This window comes from Dendrobates tinctorius, unplaced genomic scaffold (assembly GCF_039654945.1).
Source record: "Dendrobates tinctorius isolate UK_male_01 unplaced genomic scaffold, ASM3965494v1 ptg000251l, whole genome shotgun sequence".
Classification (NCBI taxonomy): domain Eukaryota; kingdom Metazoa; phylum Chordata; class Amphibia; order Anura; family Dendrobatidae; genus Dendrobates; species Dendrobates tinctorius.
The window spans coordinates 3674474-3696642 of record NW_027361918.1 but is presented as its reverse complement, the minus strand read 5'-3'; the positions used below and the strand labels follow the sequence as shown (position 1 = coordinate 3696642).

The 22169-nt window shown below is 44.3% G+C and overlaps 1 protein-coding gene across 4 annotated transcripts in view; it reads left to right on the top strand.

The window, feature by feature from the left end:
- The window catches only part of LOC141065423 (uncharacterized), a 171089-nt gene that overhangs the window by 124372 nt on the left and 24548 nt on the right, over positions 1 to 22169 (top strand). For 2 of the 4 annotated variants that reach the window (XM_073557912.1, XM_073557914.1), the window contains exon 2: positions 6496 to 6648. The exons of 1 other annotated variant lie outside the window; for it this stretch is intronic. In XM_073557912.1, coding sequence (XP_073414013.1) covers positions 6571 to 6648 — 78 coding nt within the window. In that variant the 5' untranslated portion in view covers positions 6496 to 6570. Of the gene's footprint in view, positions 1 to 476; positions 717 to 6495; positions 6649 to 22169 lie in introns of those variants that run through there. One more of the 4 variants, XM_073557913.1, reaches the window with a different exon arrangement.

Sequence of the window (22169 nt, the reverse complement as noted above, 5' to 3'; positions counted from 1 at the left end):
AGAAGAAGTTACAGGTCTGTGAGAGCCAGAAATCTTGATTGCTTGTTTCTGACCAAATACTTATTTTCCACCATAATATGCAAATAAAATGAAAAAAAAACAGACAATGTGATTTTCTGGATTTTTTTTTCTCAGTTTGTCTCCCATAGTTGAGGTCTACCTATGATGTAAATTACAGACGCCTCTCATCTTTTTAAGTGGTGGAACTTGCACTATTGCTGACTGACTAAATACTTTTTTGCCCCACTGTATATGGTATATGCTGATAATTATGTGGCTCATATACGTGGGACTGTATGTATGACTTTACATGGGACTGTATATATATATATATATATGGGAATACATGGGACTGTATGTATGAGGTTACATGGGATTGTATATATGAGGGGGTTATCCTTTTTTATTTAACTTTTTTAAAATAAATAATTTATTGAAAGGACCTCTGCCAGGCATATTTCACTCTTGAGGGCCTAAAAAGCAGCTCTTGTGATAAGAAGGAGTTCCCCATTCTGGCCAACAAAGCTATTTTGACATTGCTCCCATTTTCGACCACATATCTATGTGAGCTGGGCTTCTCAAGCTTGACTGCGATAAAAACTAAAAACAGGGAGAGACTGAGAACTGTTGAGGAAGAGCTTCGTGTGTGTCTTTCCACCATTCCTGCCAGGATATCCCTTTTGTGTTTATCGAAACAGGCCCAGGTTTCACACTGAGTGAGTAAAAATACATTTAGAATCTATATTATTAACTATATGTATAATATGTACTGTTTTAGTGTCATTTTGTGCCATTTTGGTTGGTGGTGTGCCCCGGGATTTTTTACGTATAAAAAGTGTGCCGCGGCTCAAAAAAGGTTGAAAATCACTGCCCTAGAGCATATGGGGCCACATATTATTACACCCAGACCCTTCCCCACCAGTGACTCTTCTAGTTATACCCCCTAGAGCATATGGGGCCACATATTATTACACCCAGACCCTTCCCCACCAGTGACTCTTCTAGTTATACCCCCTAGAGCATATGGGGCCACATATTATTACACCCAGACCCTTCTCCACCAGTGACCCTCCTAGTTATACCCCCTAGAGCATATGGGGCCACATATTATTACACCCAGACCCTTCCCAACCAGTGACCCTCCTAGTTATACCCCCTAGAGCATATGGAGCCACATATTATTACACCCAGACCCTTCTCCACCAGTGACCCTCCTAGTTATACCCCCTAGAGCATATGGAGCCACATATTATTACACCCAGACCCTTCCCCACCAGTGACTCTTCTAGTTATACCCCCTAGAGCATATGGGGCCACATATTATTACACCCAGACCGTTCTCCACCAGTGACTCTCCTAGTTATACCCCCTAGAGCATATGGGGCCACATATCATTACACCCAGACCCTTCCCCACCAGTGACTCTCCTAGTTATACCCCCTAGAGCATATGGGGTCACATATTATTACACCCAGACCCTTCCCCACCAGTGACCCTCCTAGTTATACCCCCTAGAGCATATGGGGCCACATATTATTACACCCAGACCCTTCTCCACCAGTGACCCTCCTAGTTATACCCCCTAGAGCATATGGGGCCACATATTATTACACCCAGACCCTTCTCCACCAGTGACCCTCCTAGTTATACCCCCTAGAGCATATGGGGTCACATATTATTACACCCAGACCCTTCCCAACCAGTGACCCTCCTAGTTATACCCCCTAGAGCATATGGGGCCACATATTATTACACCCAGACCCTTCCCCACCAGTGACTCTTCTAGTTATACCCCCTAGAGCATATGGGGCCACATATTATTACACCCAGACCCTTCTCCACCAGTGACCCTCCTAGTTATACCCCCTAGAGCATATGGGGCCACATATTATTACACCCAGACCCTTCCCCACCAGTGACTCTTCTAGTTATACCCCCTAGAGCATATGGGGTCACATATTATTACACCCAGACCCTTCCCAACCAGTGACCCTCCTAGTTATACCCCCTAGAGCATATGGGGCCACATATTATTACACCCAGACCCTTCTCCACCAGTGACCCTCCTAGTTATACCCCCTAGAGCATATGGAGCCACATATTATTACACCCAGACCCTTCCCCACCAGTGACTCTTCTAGTTATACCCCCTAGAGCATATGGGGCCACATATTATTACACCCAGACCCTTCTCCACCAGTGACTCTCCTAGTTATACCCCCTAGAGCATGTGGGGCCACATATCATTACACCCAGACCCTTCCCCACCAGTGACTCTCCTAGTTATACCCCCTAGAGCATATGGGGTCACATATTATTACACCCAGACCCTTCCCCACCAGTGACTCTTCTAGTTATACCCCCTAGAGCATATGGGGTCACATATTATTACACCCAGACCCTTCCCCACCAGTGACCCTCCTAGTTATACCCCCTAGAGCATATGGGGCAACATATTATTACACCCAGACCCTTCCCCACCAGTGACCCTCCTAGTTATACCCCCTAGAGCATATGGGGTCACATATTATTACACCCAGACCCTTCCCCACCAGTGACTCTTCTAGTTATACCCCCTAGAGCATATGGGGTCACATATTATTACACCCAGACCCTTCCCAACCAGTGACCCTCCTAGTTATACCCCCTAGAGCATATGGGGCCACATATTATTACACCCAGACCCTTCTCCACCAGTGACCCTCCTAGTTATACCCCCTAGAGCATATGGAGCCGCATATTATTACACCCAGACCCTTCCCCACCAGTGACTCTTCTAGTTATACCCCCTAGAGCATATGGGGCCACATATTATTACACCCAGACCCTTCTCCACCAGTGACTCTCCTAGTTATACCCCCTAGAGCATATGGGGCTACATATCATTACACCCAGACCCTTCCCCACCAGTGACTCTCCTAGTTATACCCCCTAGAGCATATGGGGTCACATATTATTACACCCAGATCTGTTATGAATGGGTCACTGAGGAGAAAAAAAATAAAACAAGCTAAGCCACAGAAAACCAGAGAAGTTGGTAACTATGCAGATGCCTGATCTTACCACACAACTAGCAGTAGCCGTGGAGCGTACCTACGATGTTCCTAGACGCCTTGTCACGGCTGGAGGACTACATACGCTTAAAGCAAGAAAAGGGAAAACTAACTGCCCCAGAGCAGACCCCAAAGGAATAGATAGCCCCCACACATGTATTGACGGTGAAACAAGATGAAGGCACAAACACAGGCAGGAAAATAGGCTGAGCAAATGATGGGGCCCAAACTAACTAGACAGGAAAGGCAAGTCGCTGTCTGCAACCTGCAAAAAACCCTACAAAAATAATGTCCAACACTTCTGATAGCAAAATTAACCCTGAAGTCACTAGACTTCTCCCACTATATCAGCACTCTGGAATATTCTGAGACAGAGCAAAAAGAGACCGAACTAGTAAGGGACAAAAAGCCAATTGGCAAAATACTGATAAATAAGAGTGGATATTCAGCACAGCCCCAGCCGGGGCTGGCTGACCACACAAAAAACTGAATACACCAACAAAATCAAGTGTGAACATTAGCAGAAAAACTTAGCTTTAGATGACTGGAACAGAGCTGAAAACCAAGAGCTGACAAGCCAGAAGGAATCACTAGCAACTGAATAGGGAGTCAGCTGTCTTAAATCCAATCTGAGAATCCCGAGATCCAATCATCATCCCCATCCTCAGGTGGCAGATCTCCACCGATCAAACCATCCGCACCACCTCCCGACACCACCAAGCTCTCAACTTGTCACGCTGGACCTCATGAGCTTCCTCGATAGATTGCAGAACACGCCAGCTTGTGTCATCTGCAAGAACAGAAATTTCTCTTTTATAAGGGAACCTGTCACCTTAGAAAGCACCAGCTGCAGACAAATGTTGGCTCATTGCTCCAGTATACAGCACACCTCTGCTTCTGTATGGAGTCTGTAAGGAGACTGGTCTCACCAGTATGTCCACCACTGGCACATCTGTCTGTTCCAATCCTTTGTGGTTGAGCTGTTGCTGATTCATTGGCACAAACATGTCTCTCTAATGAGGTCCCTGTGCAGAACGCGGGGTCTGTCAGCATCACTGACGCCAAGGCCTGGAAATGATGTGCGTCTGGCTTCCAGATTCACCTGGTGCAGTAAGTGACGTGATACTTTCGTTTCTGCAGATTGAGATTGAGGTAACAAGTGGTTTGGATTCATTTTCTCGTCCCTGATCCACTGAGCTCTCGCAGACATGTCTCTAAGGAAGATTTTCGTGGAAGATGAAGAGGTAACTTCCTGAACGAGATAATCAACCCCTGAACAGCACCAAGATCAACTGTCAGTCTGTGGCACTGCCTCCTTTTCTCCTGGCTTCACCTGGCAGAATCTGCACAGAATCGTTCCACGTTAAAACTGTGTAGACACGGGGGGTCAGTGGGTGCTTTAGTCCACTAGCCGACACCACATGGAAAATGGATCATCTCACCGAATGCCCACTCAACTTTTGCAGTGGGTGTAATACTACTCAGGCAACACAGGTTGAGGGTAAAACAGTGTGGCCATACTTTTATTGAACCACAAAACAGAAAGGTAACACGTAGAACTGTCCCAGCACAATACCTAAAATGGTGCAAATTACAGAGTCTCACCCTTCAGCTTGCGTCGCCGGAATGAGAACAGCTGTTACTTCAGAGCTTCCAGGACTGCCTAACCCGCCTGTGGCACGCAGAGAGAAGGTGACGACAAGCATTGGAAGATGACAGTCCATTCAAATACAAGGCCAGTTGACCGGCGGGTCACAATCTGGCTTCTCTGAACATCTCCATGGAGTCAGGTGACTGGTGGGTCCCAATCTTGCTTCCTCAAGCGTATCCATGGGACTCAGGTGACCGGTGGGTCCAAAGCCTGACTACTCCAAACGTATCCATGGTTGCAGTAATGGTCCATGGAGCAGATCTGTATTCTTCTAGCCGAGGTGTCCTTAACTGGCATCCTGTAGAAAGACATCTGTGCCCCTCGTGTTGGAGCCATGATCTGGCTGTTGTCCTGTAGACTGTTCCTGGCTGGATGTATCTTGTTACAGAGGCATATCTCCTTTTGATAGTTCACAACTGCAGTTAATGTATTAGGTTGCCGCGCTAGTAGAAAATTGCAGCGTTAACACTATGGGACAGATGCACAGTCCTTCAATGATCCAAAACGTGGCACTTAATTGTATGTGCTCTGTAAAATGCCAATGTCCGGCCGTACTTTTTAGCAAACTTCACGGGGGTTTCATTCTCAAACGGGAGGGCGCTCCCTGTTTTTAGATACAGGTTTAGAACGCCATTGTCATCCACCATCAACGGAGGGACTGAACATTGGCATTGACCCACACTTGTATGTTTAAAATTTATTAAAATTTAACTTAGCAACATAACTTTTTGGTTTGTAAGATTTATGCATCTGTTAATAAATCCTGCTCTTGTGTGAAGTTTGAAGGCTTTAACTTATTTGCATCTTATCAAACCTGCTAAATCTGCAGGTGGTTGAATACTACTTGTAGGCACTGTATGTCTATTCCTCCTGGTTTACTGAAAATAGATGTCGGGTTAATTAAGATAAAATGCAGTGTTGTCACAATAGCGATCCCTAATGAGATCACTGATGCCATTACAGTGGACATTGGCACCACCTGGGTGATTTGGGACACGAGAGACTACACATTTCCCGGGAATCAGATGAGCTGATATGAAGATGATAGTAGCTAATATAAATGATCGGAGGAAGGATGTTCTGGCATCTAATCCCATCTGAGCCTCTGGTGCTGGAGAGATGGAGACTGTGTCACCCCATCCAGCTTCAGTAATGGCTGGAGGACAACGTGTCTGACCAGGTCGCTCCGTCCACATCATCCCAGGAGGTTCAGTGACTGGTGGTGTCTGTACAGACGCGGTATAGAGCCGGCTGTGTGCCAGGCATGTTCCCAACCAGCGCTCGGTCTACTGAGCGGTGAGTGAAGCCGCTCCGTGCACGCACCTGGGACTGAGAGCTGGAAATCTCCGGGGAGCACATAGGTTACTTTACATTAAGTAAAGCAACCGAGCAGCAACGTCAACTTATTCACCCACAGATCACCCCTGAAATGGCAGAAATAGTGTTCTCCTAGTGCACAGGTTCTCTAGAAGCAAAGACTGAGGGATGTGAGGAAGCCGAGCTGATACAGGGAGAGACTTTACTAGTTACACAGGTATGGATTCTGCTATGTGCCGTCATATTAGAGGCCCCTAAACTTCTACACGGACCTCCGATATTCATGAAGGCCATAAGGAACCGAGGCTTCAGATGTCTTCATAGGATGTTGGAAAGCGCAAGCCTGGTCCTAACAGGTGGAAAGTCTCACCTGATGGACAGGTGTAAAATACCTATTAATAATCTGTAAATGTCACTGTGCAATGAGATCAGATCTGTATGTGACTGACGGTGATGTCCTTGTATGATTTACAGCCTCCTATCATAAAGACCCCGAAGACCCCGATCCCTTCACACCACCCAGATTTCTCCCCGAGTGACGAACCAGACATGGACGAAGACGAGAACAACATTTCCAGAAGAATCATAGACTTCACCTCAGAGATCATCTCCCTGCTGAGTGGAGAGGTAAACTCTTCTATATTTCTATTATCTGCTGAGTGGAGAGGTAAACTCTTCTATATTTCTATTATTATCTGCTGAGTGGAGAGGTGAACTCTTCTATATTTCTATTATCTGCTGAGCGGAGAGGTAAACTCTTCTATATTTCTATTATCTGCTGAGCGGAGAGGTAAACTCTTCTATATTTCTATTATCTGCTGAGTGGAGAGGTAAACTCTTCTATATTTCTATTATTATCTGCTGAGTGGAGAGGTAAACTCTTCTATATTTCTATTATTATCTGCTGAGTGGAGAGGTGAACTCTTCTATATTTCTATTATCTGCTGAGCGGAGAGGTAAACTCTTCTATATTTCTATTATTATCTGCTGAGTGGAGAGGTAAACTCTTCTATATCTCTATTATCTGCTGAGTGGAGAGGTAAACTCCTCTATATTTCTATTATCTGCTGAGTGGAGAGGCAAACTCTTCTATATTTCTATTATCTGCTGAGTGGAGAGGTAAACTCTTCTATATTTCTATTATCTGCTGAGTGGAGAGGTAAACTCTTCTATATTTCTATTATCTGCTGAGTGGAGAGGTAAACTCTTCTATATTTCTATTATCTGCTGAGTGGAGAGGTAAACTCTTCTATATTTCTATTATCTGCTGAGTGGAGAGGTAAACTCTTCTATATTTCTATTTTCTGCTGAGTGGAGAGGTAAACTCCTCTATATTTCTGTTATTATCTGCTGAGTGGAGAGGTAAACTCCTCTATATTTCTATTATCTGCTGAGTGGAGAGGTAAACTCCTCTATATTTCCATTATCTGCTGAGTGGAGAGGTAAGCTCTTCTATATTTCTATTATCTGCTGAGAGGAGAGGTAAACTCTTCTATATTTCTATTATCTGCTGAGTGGAGAGGTAAACTCTTCTATATTTCTATTATCTGCTGAGAGGAGAGGTAAACTCTTCTATATTTCTATTATCTGCTGAGTGGAGAGGTAAACTCTTCTATATTTCTATTTTCTGCTGAGTGGAGAGGTAAACTCTTCTATATTTCTATTATCTGCTGAGCGGAGAGGTAAACTCCTCTATATTTCTGTTATTATCTGCTGAGTGGAGAGGTAAACTCTTCTATATTTCTATTATCTGCTGAGTGGAGAGGTAAACTCTTCTATATTTCTATTATCTGCTGAGAGGAGAGGTAAACTCTTCTATATTTCTATTATCTGCTGAGTGGAGAGGTAAACTCTTCTATATTTCTATTTTCTGCTGAGTGGAGAGGTAAACTCTTCTATATTTCTATTATCTGCTGAGTGGAGAGGTAAACTCCTCTATATTTCTGTTATTATCTGCTGAGTGGAGAGGTAAACTCTTCTATATTTCTATTATCTGCTGAGTGGAGACGTAAACTCTTCTATATTTCTATCATCTGCTGAGTGGAGAGGTAAACTCTTCTATATTTCTATTAATATCTGCTGAGCGGAGAGGTAAACTCTTCTATATTTCTATTATCTGCTGAGTGGAGAGGTAAACTCTTCTATATTTCTATTATCTGCTGAGCGGAGAGGTAAACTCTTCTATATTTCTATCATCTGCTGAGTGGAGAGGTAAACTCTTCTATATTTCTATTATTATCTGCTGAGCGGAGAGGTAAACTCTTCTATATTTCTATTATCTGCTGAGTGGAGAGGTAAACTCTTCTATATTTCTATTATTATCTGCTGAGCGGAGAGGTAAACTCTTCTATATTTCTATTATTATCTGCTGAGCGGAGAGGTAAACTCTTCTATATTTCTATCATCTGCTGAGTGGAGAGGTAAACTCTTCTATATTTCTATTATTATCTGCTGAGCGGAGAGGTAAACTCTTCTATATTTCTATCATCTGCTGAGTGGAGAGGTAAACTCTTCTATATTTCTATTATTATCTGCTGAGCGGAGAGGTAAACTCTTCTATATTTCTATTATTATCTGCTGAGTGGAGAGGTAAACTCTTCTATATTTCTATTATCTGCTGAGCGGAGAGGTAAACTCTTCTATATTTCTATTATCTGCTGAGTGGAGAGGTAAACTCTTCTATATTTCTATTATCTGCTGAGTGGAGAGGTAAACTCTTCTATATTTCTATTATCTGCTGAGCGGAGAGGTAAACTCTTCTATATTCCTATTATCTGCTGAGTGGAGAGGTAAACTCTTCTATATTTCTATTATTATCTGCTGAGCGGAGAGGTAAACTCTTCTATATTCCTATTATCTGCTGAGTGGAGAGGTAAACTCTTCTATATTCCTATTATTATCTGCTGAGCGGAGAGGTAAACTCTTCTATATTTCTATTATCTGCTGAGCGGAGAGGTAAACTCTTCTATATTTCTATTATCTGCTGAGTGGAGAGGTAAACTCTTCTATATTTCTATTATCTGCTGAGTGGAGAGGTAAACTCTTCTATATTTCTATTATCTGCTGAGCGGAGAGGTAAACTCTTCTATATTCCTATTATCTGCTGAGTGGAGAGGTAAACTCTTCTATATTTCTATTATTATCTGCTGAGCGGAGAGGTAAACTCTTCTATATTCCTATTATCTGCTGAGTGGAGAGGTAAACTCTTCTATATTCCTATTATTATCTGCTGAGCGGAGAGGTAAACTCTTCTATATTCCTATTATCTGCTGAGCGGAGAGGTAAACTCTTCTATATTTCTATTATTATCTGCTGAGCGGAGAGGTAAACTCTTCTATATTCCTATTATTATCTGCTGAGCGGAGAGGTAAACTCTTCTATATTTCTATTATTATCTGCTGAGTGGAGAGGTAAACTCTTCTATATTTCTATTATCTGCTGAGTGGAGAGGTAAACTCTTCTATATTTCTATTATCTGCTGAGCGGAGAGGTAAACTCTTCTATATTCCTATTATTATCTGCTGAGCGGAGAGGTAAACTCTTCTATATTTCTATTATTATCTGCTGAGCGGAGAGGTAAACTCTTCTATATTTCTATTATCTGCTGAGTGGAGAGGTAAACTCTTCTATATTTCTATTATTATCTGCTGAGCGGAGAGGTAAACTCTTCTATATTTCTATTAATATCTGCTGAGTGGAGAGGTAAACTCTTCTATATTTCTATTATTATCTGCTGAGTGGAGAGGTAAACTCTTCTATATTTCTATTATTATCTGCTGAGCGGAGAGGTAAACTCTTCTATATTTCTATCATCTGCTGAGTGGAGAGGTAAACTCTTCTATATTTCTATTATTATCTGCTGAGCGGAGAGGTAAACTCTTCTATATTTCTATCATCTGCTGAGTGGAGAGGTAAACTCTTCTATATTTCTAATATTATCTGCTGAGCGGAGAGGTAAACTCTTCTATATTTCTATTATTATCTGCTGAGTGGAGAGGTAAACTCTTCTATATTTCTATTATCTGCTGAGTGGAGAGGTAAACTCTTCTATATTTCTATTATCTGCTGAGTGGAGAGGTAAACTCTTCTATATTCCTATTATTATCTGCTGAGTGGAGAGGTAAACTCTTCTATATTCCTATTATTATCTGCTGAGCGGAGAGGTAAACTCTTCTATATTTCTATTATCTGCTGAGTGGAGGGGTAAACTCTTCTATATTTCTATTATCTGCTGAGTGGAGGGGTAAACTCTTCTATATTCCTATTATTATCTGCTGAGTGGAGAGGTAAACTCTTCTATATTTCTATTATTATCTGCTGAGTGGAGAGGTAAACTCTTCTATATTTCTATTATCTGCTGAGTGGAGAGGTAAACTCTTCTATATTCCTATTATTATCTGCTGAGCGGAGAGGTAAACTCTTCTATATTTCTATTATCTGCTGAGTGGAGGGGTAAACTCTTCTATATTTCTATTATCTGCTGAGTGGAGGGGTAAACTCTTCTATATTCCTATTATTATCTGCTGAGTGGAGAGGTAAACTCCTCTATATTTCTATTATCTGCTGAGTGGAGAGGTAAACTCTTCTATATTTCTATTATCTGCTGAGTGGAGAGGTAAACTCTTCTACAAGTGCTTCTCTCAAAATTAGAATATCATCCAAAAGTGAATTTATTTCAGTTCTTCAATGCAATATATATTCTATAGAGTCATTACACACAGTGATCTATTCCACGTGTTTAGTTCTGGTAATGTTGATGATTATGGCTTACAGCCAGTGAAAACCCCAGAGTCATTATCTCAGTAAATTAGAATAATTAACAAATAACACCTGCAAAGGCTGTTAAGGTCCCTTAGTCTGTTTCAATAGCTTCACAATCATGGGGAAGACTGCTGACCTGACAGATGTCTAGAAGGCGTCATTGACACACTCCACAAGGCGGGGAAACCGCAAAAGGTCATTGCTAAAGAAGCCGGCAGCTCACAGAGGGCTGTATCCAAGTGTCTACCAGGACATGTTAGAGCTCTTCATGCTTCCCTCTGCCGACAAGCTTTATGGAGATGGAAATGTCATTCTCCAGCAGGACTTGGCCCCTGTCCACACTGCCAATAGTACCAATACCTGGTGTACACACAACAGTATCACTGTGCTTGATTGGCAGCAAACTCGCCTGACCTTAACCCCATAGAAAAATCTATGGAGTATCGTCAATGTAACAACCCTGCTGGAATCACTGCATGGCCTCCCATTCCCCACTCACCAACTTTCTCACTGCTACAGGCCATGCTATGATTTCTGTCTGGTGCCAGCTCCATGCTCTGTGCCTCTTGTCTTCTGTCTGCTCTGTGCATGTTTCCTGGCTGTGTGTATAGGGGGGCGTGCCAGAACTCTCTGGTTATTATGGAGTCAGGGTGCACCTGTCTAATTACCAAGAGCCCTCTAGTATTTAGGGCAACTCCAAACACTGGAACCTTGCCTGTGCAATGTGTTAACTCAGTTAGTGTCTTGTCCTACTGAGCTGCCAGGTCTTGCTCTTGTGTTTCTCCTTCTCTGGAGGTCTTAATCCTAGCTTTGCTTGGTACTCTGTCTCTGTCTGCCTGCCAGGAGGCAGAATATCCTGGTTTCTGTGTCTTTGTCCTAGCCTTGCCTCGAACCTGTCCTGCTGCCCAGCAGGAGGCAGTATTTCCTGGTCCCTGTGCTGTAGCTCCTAGCCTTGCTTTGAATCTGTGTGTACTCTGGTCCCTGTGTCCTTGATCCTGTTCCTTGTCTCGCACTATTACCTTGTCTGAACTCTGTCCTACCTCTGTCTCCCTATCTTTGGCTTCTTTCCCTACTGTGTCTTACCTTGTGTTCTCCCTGTCTGCTTGTGTTCCGCACTCTTGTAGCTCTGCTCGGGCTCTGCTCTCTTGCGATTCTGCCTGCTCTGTACTCTTTAGGTTCTGCCTGTGCTCCGTACTCTTGCGGTTCTGCTTTGTCCTGCTTCTGCTGCTGCAGAACCTCTTGCTTCTTTCCAGCTTCTCCGCAGCCTTGCGGTTCTCCTCCTGTATGAACAGGTCCAAACCTGTTCCTTCATACTCCACTCTTTCCTGTCTGTACCTGCACCTCTTGTGTGAACAGGTCCAAACCTGTTCCGTCATACTCCACTCCGCTCTGCCTGTTCCAGTACCTGAACCTGCTGTGTGAACAGGTCTATACCTGTTCCTTCATATACCACTCCTGCCTGCCCTGTGTCTCTGCCGTGCCAGCCTGCCCTGTGTCTCTGCCGTGCCAGCCTGCCCTGTGTCTCTGCCGTGCCAGCCTGCCCTGTGTCTCTGCCGTGCCAGCCTGCCCTGTGTCTCTGCCGTGCCAGCCTGCCCTGTGTCTCTGCCGTGCCAGCCTGCCCTGTGTCTCTGCCGCGCCACCATCTCCCCAAGTGGGATCAGCAGCCGCAACCAGACACAGGGTGTCTGGTTGCGGCCAGGGTGTGTAGTGGAGCCTGGCAGCTGCCTGCCGCATAAGCCTGACCGCACCATCAGAGGCTCCAGCGAAAACCAAGGCAGCTGTCCTAGTCATGCCCCTTCCAGGGTAGTCTGGTTTGTGGCACAGTGGGGCCACAACCCCCTGGCTCACGCCCACCAGTCAGGGCGTGAGCATGACAGTCAAGAGGAAGATGAGACACCAGACCCAACAATGCAGACGAGCTGAAGGCTGCTATCAAAGCAACCTGGGCTTCCATAACCCCTCAGCAGTGCCACAGGCTGATCGCCTCCATGCCACGCCGCATTGATGCAGTACTTAATGCAGAAGGAGCCTGACCAAGTATTGAGTGCATTTCCTGATCGTACATCTCAGTAGGACAACATTTCAGATTTTAAAATCATTTTTCAAGCCGGTGTTATAAAGTATTCTAATTTGAATTGCTGGTTTTTGTTCATTCTGCTTCCAAAAACCGGAATAGAAAGTGATCATAAAAGTTGTGTGCCCAAAAATGGTATCAATAAAAAATGTCAACTCCTCTCGGAAAATACAAGCCCTCACATGACTTTGTGGGTTGAAATATGGAAAAATGATAGCTCCCAGAGTATGGCAATGCCAAAAGCGTCTTTCAGTGTGTGACCGCAGCCAAACCTAAAATCTGGTATAAATCTGGGATCGCTGTAATTGCACCGACACGAAGAATAAAGGCACCGTGGACGTTGTGTGGCCTGTGATCCAGCAGTGTCTGTCTTTTTAGGTGCGCATAATAACGCGGTCCGCCACAGCTTTGTGCACTTCTGAAAAGGACACCGCAGGACAGAGGCCAGACGGAGTCCAGAGTAACTCTGCTGTCTCATTATAGTGAGTCAGTCTGTCAGGGGTTTCATTTGAATCACGTATTTCAGATATTTAGATGGAAACCCCGATGTAAGTGTGGGGGTGATCTCTTAAGACCAGATCTTAGTGATTGCCTGTTCCTGACCTAAATATGAGCCGAGTGCGCGCTTAGAAGAAAGAATGTATCGGATACACAGTCAGATACGTGTCCCTCTCTCAGCCAAAGTTGGCACACAACTGAACTTTATTCTTAAAACAAAGAATCTTGTAACAGACAGGAAATGGGTGTGGCACAAGTTCTGAACAGCCAGTGTCAGTCTATGATTGGTCCTTGCCAACTCCACTCAATATATTCAATGTTCAGTATTTGCTTTACGTTCCAAAGATTCCTTCCAGGGTGTTGCTCCACGACACAGACGCCATCTTGTCACATCATATCTGAACTAGCTTATATAAGGTTTAACCCCTTTCTGACATCCAACGTACTATACCGTCCATGTGACCCGGCACAATTTGACTATGGACGGTATAGTATGTCATCATGATCGACCGCGCTCACGGGGGAAGGACGGCCGATCGTGGCCGGGTGTCAGCTGATTCTGACAGCTATCAACCGGCACTAGGTGCAGGAGCGGTCACAGATCGCTCCCGGCACTATAAGCCCCAAAATACTATGATCTAACAAGATCGCATTATTCTGGAGCTGGCACAGGGCAGACAGCCCATCAGCCTTTGGATCGGAGACCCTGCGGCGTGATGCGGGGTCCCGATCGTTGTCATGATGACATACAGGTTACCAGAACTAGACGACGTCCGGGTCACCAGAGCTAAGTAAACTTGCTGGTTATGCGCAAGTTCTCCCTGTGTCCGTGCAGCGCTGACTGCTTATATGGCATGCAGATCCTGCTTCATCTGCATGCTATGGAAGCGATCAGCCTGCAAAAAATGATTGTCCAATAGTGGGACTAAGTAAAAAAGTGAAAACATTTTTTTTAGATAATTGTGAAAAAAATCAGTGTGTCAAGAGTGGGAGAAGAGGGTTGCATTGACAATCCAGCACAATGGCCAGCACTTTGAACACATTTTACAAGTGGTCATAATCTTGTAAATAACTTATAAAAGAATAAAGTTACATTAAAACCAAGCACACCATTGTTTTTTTGTGAAATTCTCAATAAGTTTCATGTGCCACATGACCCTCTTCCCATTGGGAAAAAATAAAGTTGGATCCAAAACGGCCGACTTCTAAATGGCCGCCATGGTCACCTCCCATCTTGAAAAGTTTCCCCCTACCATATACTAATGTGCCACAAACAGGAAGTTATTATCACCAACCATTCCCATTTTATTTAGGTGCATCCATATAAATGGCCCACCCAGGTCTAACCTTATAAATGGCCCACCCTGTAGATTCTATCTCTAAATAAATATTTGAATGAAAAAAACAAAACAAAAGTACACATATTTGGTATTGCCGCGTCTGCAACGACCTGATCTATAAAACTGTCCCACTAGTTAACCCCTTTAGTGAACACCATAAAAAAGGCAAAAAAAAAGCCAAAAAAACAATGCTTTATCATCATACTGCCGATCAAAAGTGCAATAAAGCGCGATCAAAAAGACGGATATAAATAAACATGGTACCGCTGAAAACGTCATCTTGTCCCGCAAAAAACGAGCCACCATACAGCATCATCAGCGAAAAAATAAAAAAGTTATAGCTCGCAGAATAAAGCGATGCAAAAAGTTTTTTTTCTGTAAAAGTTTTTATTATATAAATGCGCCAAAACATTAAAAAAATATGTAAATGAGGTATCGCTGTAATCGTACTGACCCGAAGAATAAAACCGCGTTATCAATTTTACCACACACGGAATGGTATACACGCCCCCAAAAGAAATTTATGAATTGATGGTTTTTACTCATTCTGCCTCCCAAAAATCGGAATAAAAAGCGATCAAAAAATGTCACGTGCCCGAAAATGGTACCAATGGAAACTTCAACTCGTCCTGCAAAAAACAAGACCTCACATGACTCTGTCGGCCAAAATATGGAAAAATTATAGCTCTCAATATGTGGTGATGCAAAAACTATTTTTTGAAATAAAAAGCCTCTTTTAGTGTGCGACAGCCGCCAAACATAAAAAACATTAGTTTTCAACCTGGACGGTGCCAAGATGCGACCGTTCACGCTGAGAACCACTGGTGAATGAGCTGCTGGGAACGCAGCATCAGTAACTGGGGGTGACATAGAGGTTACCTCCGGTCACTGGGCTCCGTTCCCCGCTGGGTTGAGCTGCGGTGAGATCACCGCTAGCACTGTGAGGGCTCATGGTGCTAGCGGGTATCTCACTGAAGTCACCGCAGTTAGATCCGGTCACTGGGCTCTGTTCCCAGCCAAGCTGAGCTGCAGTGAGATCTGGGGTCACTTATGAAATTCACATACCAGGAAACAGTAGATTAGTTCCAAAAAGGGGTCACTTGTGGGGCATTGCCACTGTTAAGGCACATCTAGATAAGTTCCTTGGGGAGTCTGGTTTCCAAATTGTGGTCACTTGCGGGGGGGTTTCCACTGTTTGGGCACATCAGGGGCTCTTCAAACGCGACATGACGCCCACTTACCATTCCATCAAAGTCTGCCTTCCAAAACGTCACTACTTCCCTTCCGATCTCTGTCATGTGCCCAAACAGTAATTTTCTCCCACATATGAGGTATCAGCGTTCTCAGGATAAATTGGACAACAACTTTTGGGGTCCAATGTCTCCTGTTACCCTTGGGAAAATAAAAAATTAGGGGCTAAAAAATCATTTTTGTGGAAAAAAAAATGTATTTTTTTTTCACGGCCGAGCATTATAAACTTTAGTGAAACACTTGGGGGTTCAAAGTTCTCACCACATATTTAGATACCGTAAGTTCCTTGCGGGGTCTAGTTCCCAGAATGGTGGCACTTGTGGGGGGGGGTTTCCACTGTTTAGGCACATCAGGGAGTCTCCAAAAGTGACATGGCATCTGATCTCCATTCCATTTAATTTTTCTTTGTAAAAGTCAAACGGCGCTCCTTCCCTTCCGAGCTCTGCCATGCGCCCAAGCAGTGGTTTACCCCCACATATGGGGTATCAACGTACTCGGGACAAACTGCACAATAACTTTTGTTGTCCAATTTCTCCTGTTACCCTTCGTAAAATAAAAATTAGATCTGTAGATCTGAAGTAAAATTCTTTGTGAAAAAAAAGATAAATGTTCATTTTATTTTAAACATTTCAAAAATTCCTGTGACGCACCTAAACTTCTTGAATGTGGTTCTGAGCACCTGGAGGGGTGCAGTTTTTAGAATGGTGTCACTTTTGGGTATTTTCTATCATATAGACCCCTCAAAGTGACTTCAAATGTGAGGTGGTCCCTAAAAATAAAAAAAATGGTTCTGTATAAAGTTGTAAAAATGAGAAATCGCTGTTTAACTTTTAACCCTTATAACTCCCTAACAAAAAAAAAATTTTGGTTCCAAAATTGTGCAGATGTAAAGTAAACATGTGGGAAATGTTACTTATTAAGTATTTTTTTGTAACATATCTTTGTGATTTAAGAGCATGAAAATTCAAAGTTGGAAAATTTCGAAATTTTCACCATATTTCCGTTTTTTCACAAACGCGTCATATCAAAGAAATGTTCCCACTATCATGAAGTATAATGTGTCATGAGAAAACAGTGTCAGAATCACCGGGATCCATGGAAGCTCCAGAGTTATTACCTCATAAAGGGACAGGGGTCAGAATTGTAAAAATTGGCCCGGGCATTAACGTACAAACCACCCTCGGGGGTAAAGGGGTTAATAATTGCTTTCATTAGCCATATTCTCCTTCACATAAGTGCTCAGCTTTGGAGAGCAGGATAAATGTGACTAAAATGTTTTTTTTGTTTTGTATTTATTATTGTCACTTCTCAACTTAATAAAATGGTGTGGAAGCACCTGGGGGTTTAAGGTGCTCACTACACATCTAGATAAGTTCCTTTAGGGGTGTAGTTTCCAAAATGGTGTCACTTGTCGGGGTTATCACTGTTTACGAACATATGGGGCTCTGCAAACACAACATGGCGCCTGCAATCTGTTCCATTCAATTTGCTGTTCTGAAAGTCAAGTAGAGCTCTTTCCCGTCCCAGCCCTGCCGTGCGCCCAAAGAGTAGTTTTCCCCCACATATGAGGTATCTGCGTACTAAGGAGAAATTGCACAAGAAATTGTACTGAGCATTTTCTTCCGTTACCCTTGTGAAAATGTAAAATTTGAGGCTGAAGCAAGTGGAAAATTATTAAAATTTTCTTTTTTGCCTTCCACATTGCTTTAATTCCTGTGAAGCAACTGAAGAATTAATACACTTCTTGAATGTTGTCACTTTGGGGTATTTTCTTTCATATTGACCCCTCAGTCACGTCATATGGGATGTGGTCCCTTAAAAAAAATTACAAAATCTTTTTTTTTTTTTTTTTTTAAAAACGAGAAATCGCAGAGAAGCGTTTAACCCTTCTAGCTTCTTAAAAACCCACAGGGCAAAAAACAGTCAAGTAATGTGTCTGAAGGCATGATAATGATAGAGAAAAGGGGACGAAGGTATGCCAGACAAATATATATATAAAGGTGTATCTTTATTAATGAGTCAGATTAAATGCAAATAATGGTGAAATCAAAGGGTCACAGACGTAACTGACGTGGAGATTAATATATGGGGGATGGTTATTGTCAGGGATATGATATTTGTCAGGACTTTCTTAATCCCACAAATCCCTGATATGACAGGCCGGGAAGGTCATGAGTACCACGCGCTGTGATCTTTGGAGCGCCCAGCTCTCTGATGCCCTCCACAGTGTGATGTGGCTGAGTCCTCCTGTACCACAGCACACATTTTTATTATGCATCACATTCACATTATGGACACTTGCATTACATGACATGTCAGATCTGGGAGGGTTGTCAGGGATCTGTCGGGCAACCAACCATCCCAGATCAGTTCCCAATAAAACATTTGTGGGGGATTCTCTGACACCCCCACTTCCCTTATCCCCCTCGCCGCACCCCAATCCAGAAAAACCTGGGCCATCGCTAAGAGACAGCAAACACCGGTGACAGTCAGGGTCTTCCCAAGAACGAGTTCCTCCGGTAACACAAACTCAGGGAGCACGAGAGTTCGTTCTGCGCCAGTGTCCTTAAGCCCAACAGTAATGGAGTTGACCACAGTAACTGGTTGCAATTTCTCACAGGCTCTCCCAAACACCCCACCAACTAAATGAATGGCTGCACTAGGCTCTGGGGCCTCAGGTGTGAGGTTCATCTTTGGCCTCTCTGGGCAGACAAGGCTGATGTGACCAGTCCGGTCAGAGGTATAGCAGCGCTGGGAGTCATATGCAGGCTGGGTGCTGGAAGATGGGGCCAGATTCCCTGAGGGCCGGCTGTCAGGGGCACTGGGGATGATTGTCTGCTTACCCCCTTTCCAGCTGGTGACTGCTGACTTCCGCACCTCTGGTGTATGATTGGTCTCATTTGCATCAGCGATCTGTGCTGCCTTGGCAGCCTACTTTGGCTCCTGGTCTAGCACAAACTGTCGCACCTCCATGGGACAAAGATGAAGAAGCTCATCCATCACCATCAGATCCTTCAGTTCCTCAAAGGTGGTGACTGACAGTCCTCTGACCCACTGCTCAAAGGTGGTTCTGAGCCCATCCACCATCACTGTAGCTGTCATGGGGTCCACGCGTGGAGGACTGTGTGGGGCCCATAATCCTCTGTGGAGAACTGTGTGGGGGCCATAATCCTCTGTGGAGGACTGTGTGTGGGGCCCATAATCCTCTGTGGAGGACTGTGTGTGGGGCCCATAATCCTCTGTGGAGGACTGTGTGTGGGGCCCATAATCCTCTGTGGAGGACTGTGTGTGGGGCCCATAATCCTCTGTGGAGGACTGTGTGTGGGGCCCATAATCCTCTGTGGAGGACTGTGTGTGGGGCCCATAATCCTCTGTGGAGGACTGTGTGTGGGGCCCATAATCCTCTGTGGAGGACTGTGTGTGGGGCCCATAATCCTCTGTGGAGGACTGTGTGTGGGGCCCATAATCCTCTGTGGAGGACTGTGTGTGGGGCCCATAATCCTCTGTGGAGGACTGTGTGTGGGGCCCATAATCCTCTGTGGAGGACTGTGTGTGGGGCCCATAATCCTCTGTGGAGGACTGTGTGTGGGGCCCATAATCCTCTGTGGAGGACTGTGTGTGGGGCCCATAATCCTCTGTGGAGGACTGTGTGTGGGGCCCATAATCCTCTGTGGAGGACTGTGCGTGGGGCCCATAATCCTCTGTGGAGGACTGTGCGTGGGGCCCATAATCCTCTGTGGAGGACTGTGCGTGGGGCCCATAATCCTCTGTGGAGGACTGTGTGTGGGGCCCATAATCCTCTGTGGAGGACTGTGTGTGGGGCCCATAATCCTCTGTGGAGGACTGTGTGTGGGGCCCATAATCCTCTGTGGAGGACTGTGTGGGGCCCATAATCCTCTATGGAGGACTATACTGGCCGGTCCATTTTGATAAGTCGGCAGTCACTCTGTGCTGTGAGGATTCGCCGGTTTCTGACCTAGTGTAGATTTTACAATAGATATCACTCATGTAATGTAAGAAGTGAATTCTTTGGTTTGTACTATATATTTCTTATCTGTGCATCATGAATCGTGGTATGTGATAAAGGGGCCACTGAGACACTTTTGCCAAAGATGACCTGGACCTACCTTTTGATATCCCAAACTACCTGCTTCATTCCCCTAAATTCAGCCTAAAATAAGCAAAACCCTCCAGTGATCACTTTCCTGGATCCATCCCCTATCCGGAGTGCTCAACAGGCAGAATCCAACTCTACCGCAAGTAACAACGTAATGTCTCCTCCTCACTCCTTCATGTAATTCATATGGACAGGGATAATGTGTTCCTCCCATACAGTCCTGACATAATTATCATTTAGTCCTGACCTTCCGGGCCCTTAAGCTGATCAGTACATCTAATGTTCAGTTGTCATTGATCTTACAAATCCGTCACTTTGTTGGTCTACTGAAAACTAAATTCCTTTAGCAGAGAAGAAACCTGGTCTTCTACATAAGAGATTCCTCCTCAACCACCTTCATGCTCTTTACTATTATTAATAGATCTTATTGATAGACCCCCAGTGACGAACTTGGAGAAGACCTTATGGGAAACGACACCCTGAGTTCATTTTTCCCTTCACCATTGAGGTCTGATGAACTCCCTCCTCTGGTGAAGGAAGGTAGTGAGACTGATTACCAAACACCTGGGCAGCTAGATGATGACTGGGTGGCTGGAATTGAGTACTGGATATAAGGCTGCCGACGCCCTTCTTCCTGGCTGGTGAGTTTCCTGCTGGATTCTTGGAGACCAGTCTGATTCCTGCGTCTCAAAGCTAAGTTTCTCTGCTCTGAGCTCTGGCCTCCAGTTCAGTTCCTGTCTTCTAAAGCTAAGTTTACTCTGTTATTGTTCTTTGAGATTTTGTCTGATTAGCTTAGTTTTGTGTTCTGCCAGCCCCGGCCGGGGGTGAGCTGAATTCCATTTTCCATTTTTGTCTCTGATCTGTTGATCTTTTGCTCTGTCTTCAGAATATACCTGAGTGCTGATATAGTCTTTTGAAGCCTAGCGACTTCAGGGCCTGTTTTTCCTATCAGTCGGTTGGCTCATTTTGATAGGGTTTTTGCGGATGGCAGACAGCAGCTTTCCTATCCGGTCCTATGTAGTTAGCTTTGGCCCCATCATTTGCTCAGCCTATCTTTCTATCTGTGTTAGTGTTTTCATCTTGCTTCACCGTCATTATATGTTAGGGGCTGCCTATTGCTTTGGGGTCTGCTCTGGGGCAGTTTAGTTTTTCCCCTTTCTGACTTTAGGCTATATAGTTCTCTGGCTGTGATCGAGGGGTCTAGGGCACCGTAAGAACCCCCCACGGCTACTGCTAGTTGTTGTGGATAGGTTCAGGGGTCTGCAATCCGATAGCTGCCAACCTCTCTGGTTTTTCTGGACTTAGCTGGTACTTTGTCTTTTCCTCCTTCGTTGACTCATTCATAACAGCACCCATTGTTAGTATAGTATATATATAATTGGGTATCTTTTAGAGAGATTCTGGTTATTCTCTGGAAAGTTACCACATTTTGTATTTCATACCAGCTTGGCTTCTGTATCCAAGGTGGATTCCATAGAAGAGTCTCCTGTATCACCATCTGCCTGTATTTTTACATCTTCACCCTTGCGCTGTCTCCAGCACACTGCTGACAGAGCGGACCAGACAGCACCACCACCAAACCACCGGCAGCAACTTTGTGTTGACTCTCGATCTCCAACTACCAGGGTCCTTGGACCTCCCAAACAGCGAGGAGTAAACCAGGTAGTCGGGGCCACATGAGCTCAACTATTGAGATGGATGGGCAGCTGCAGAGACAACACATAAACTGTCTTGTGTTTCTTTATCAATCAATCAAATTTATTATCGCCAAGTACATATTACATATATACAAGGAATTCTTTGTGGCAAAGAGGCAACATAATATATAACAACAGATACAACAAGTAACATCTAACAAGACAGATACAGTATATAGTCTACACATGACGATTTAATTGTTGAACAGAGAGTGGATAGAAGCTGTTCATATGGCGGTTGGTGCTGCATTTGGGGACTCTGAAGCGACGTCCTGAAGGGAGTAGTTGGAATGAGGAGTGTCCCGGGTGAGAGGGATCGGATGAAATTTTCAATGCGTGGGATCGAATATTCTTATCATAAAGATCCTGGATTTTTGGCAGGGGGGAACCTATAATTCTCTCTGCTGTTC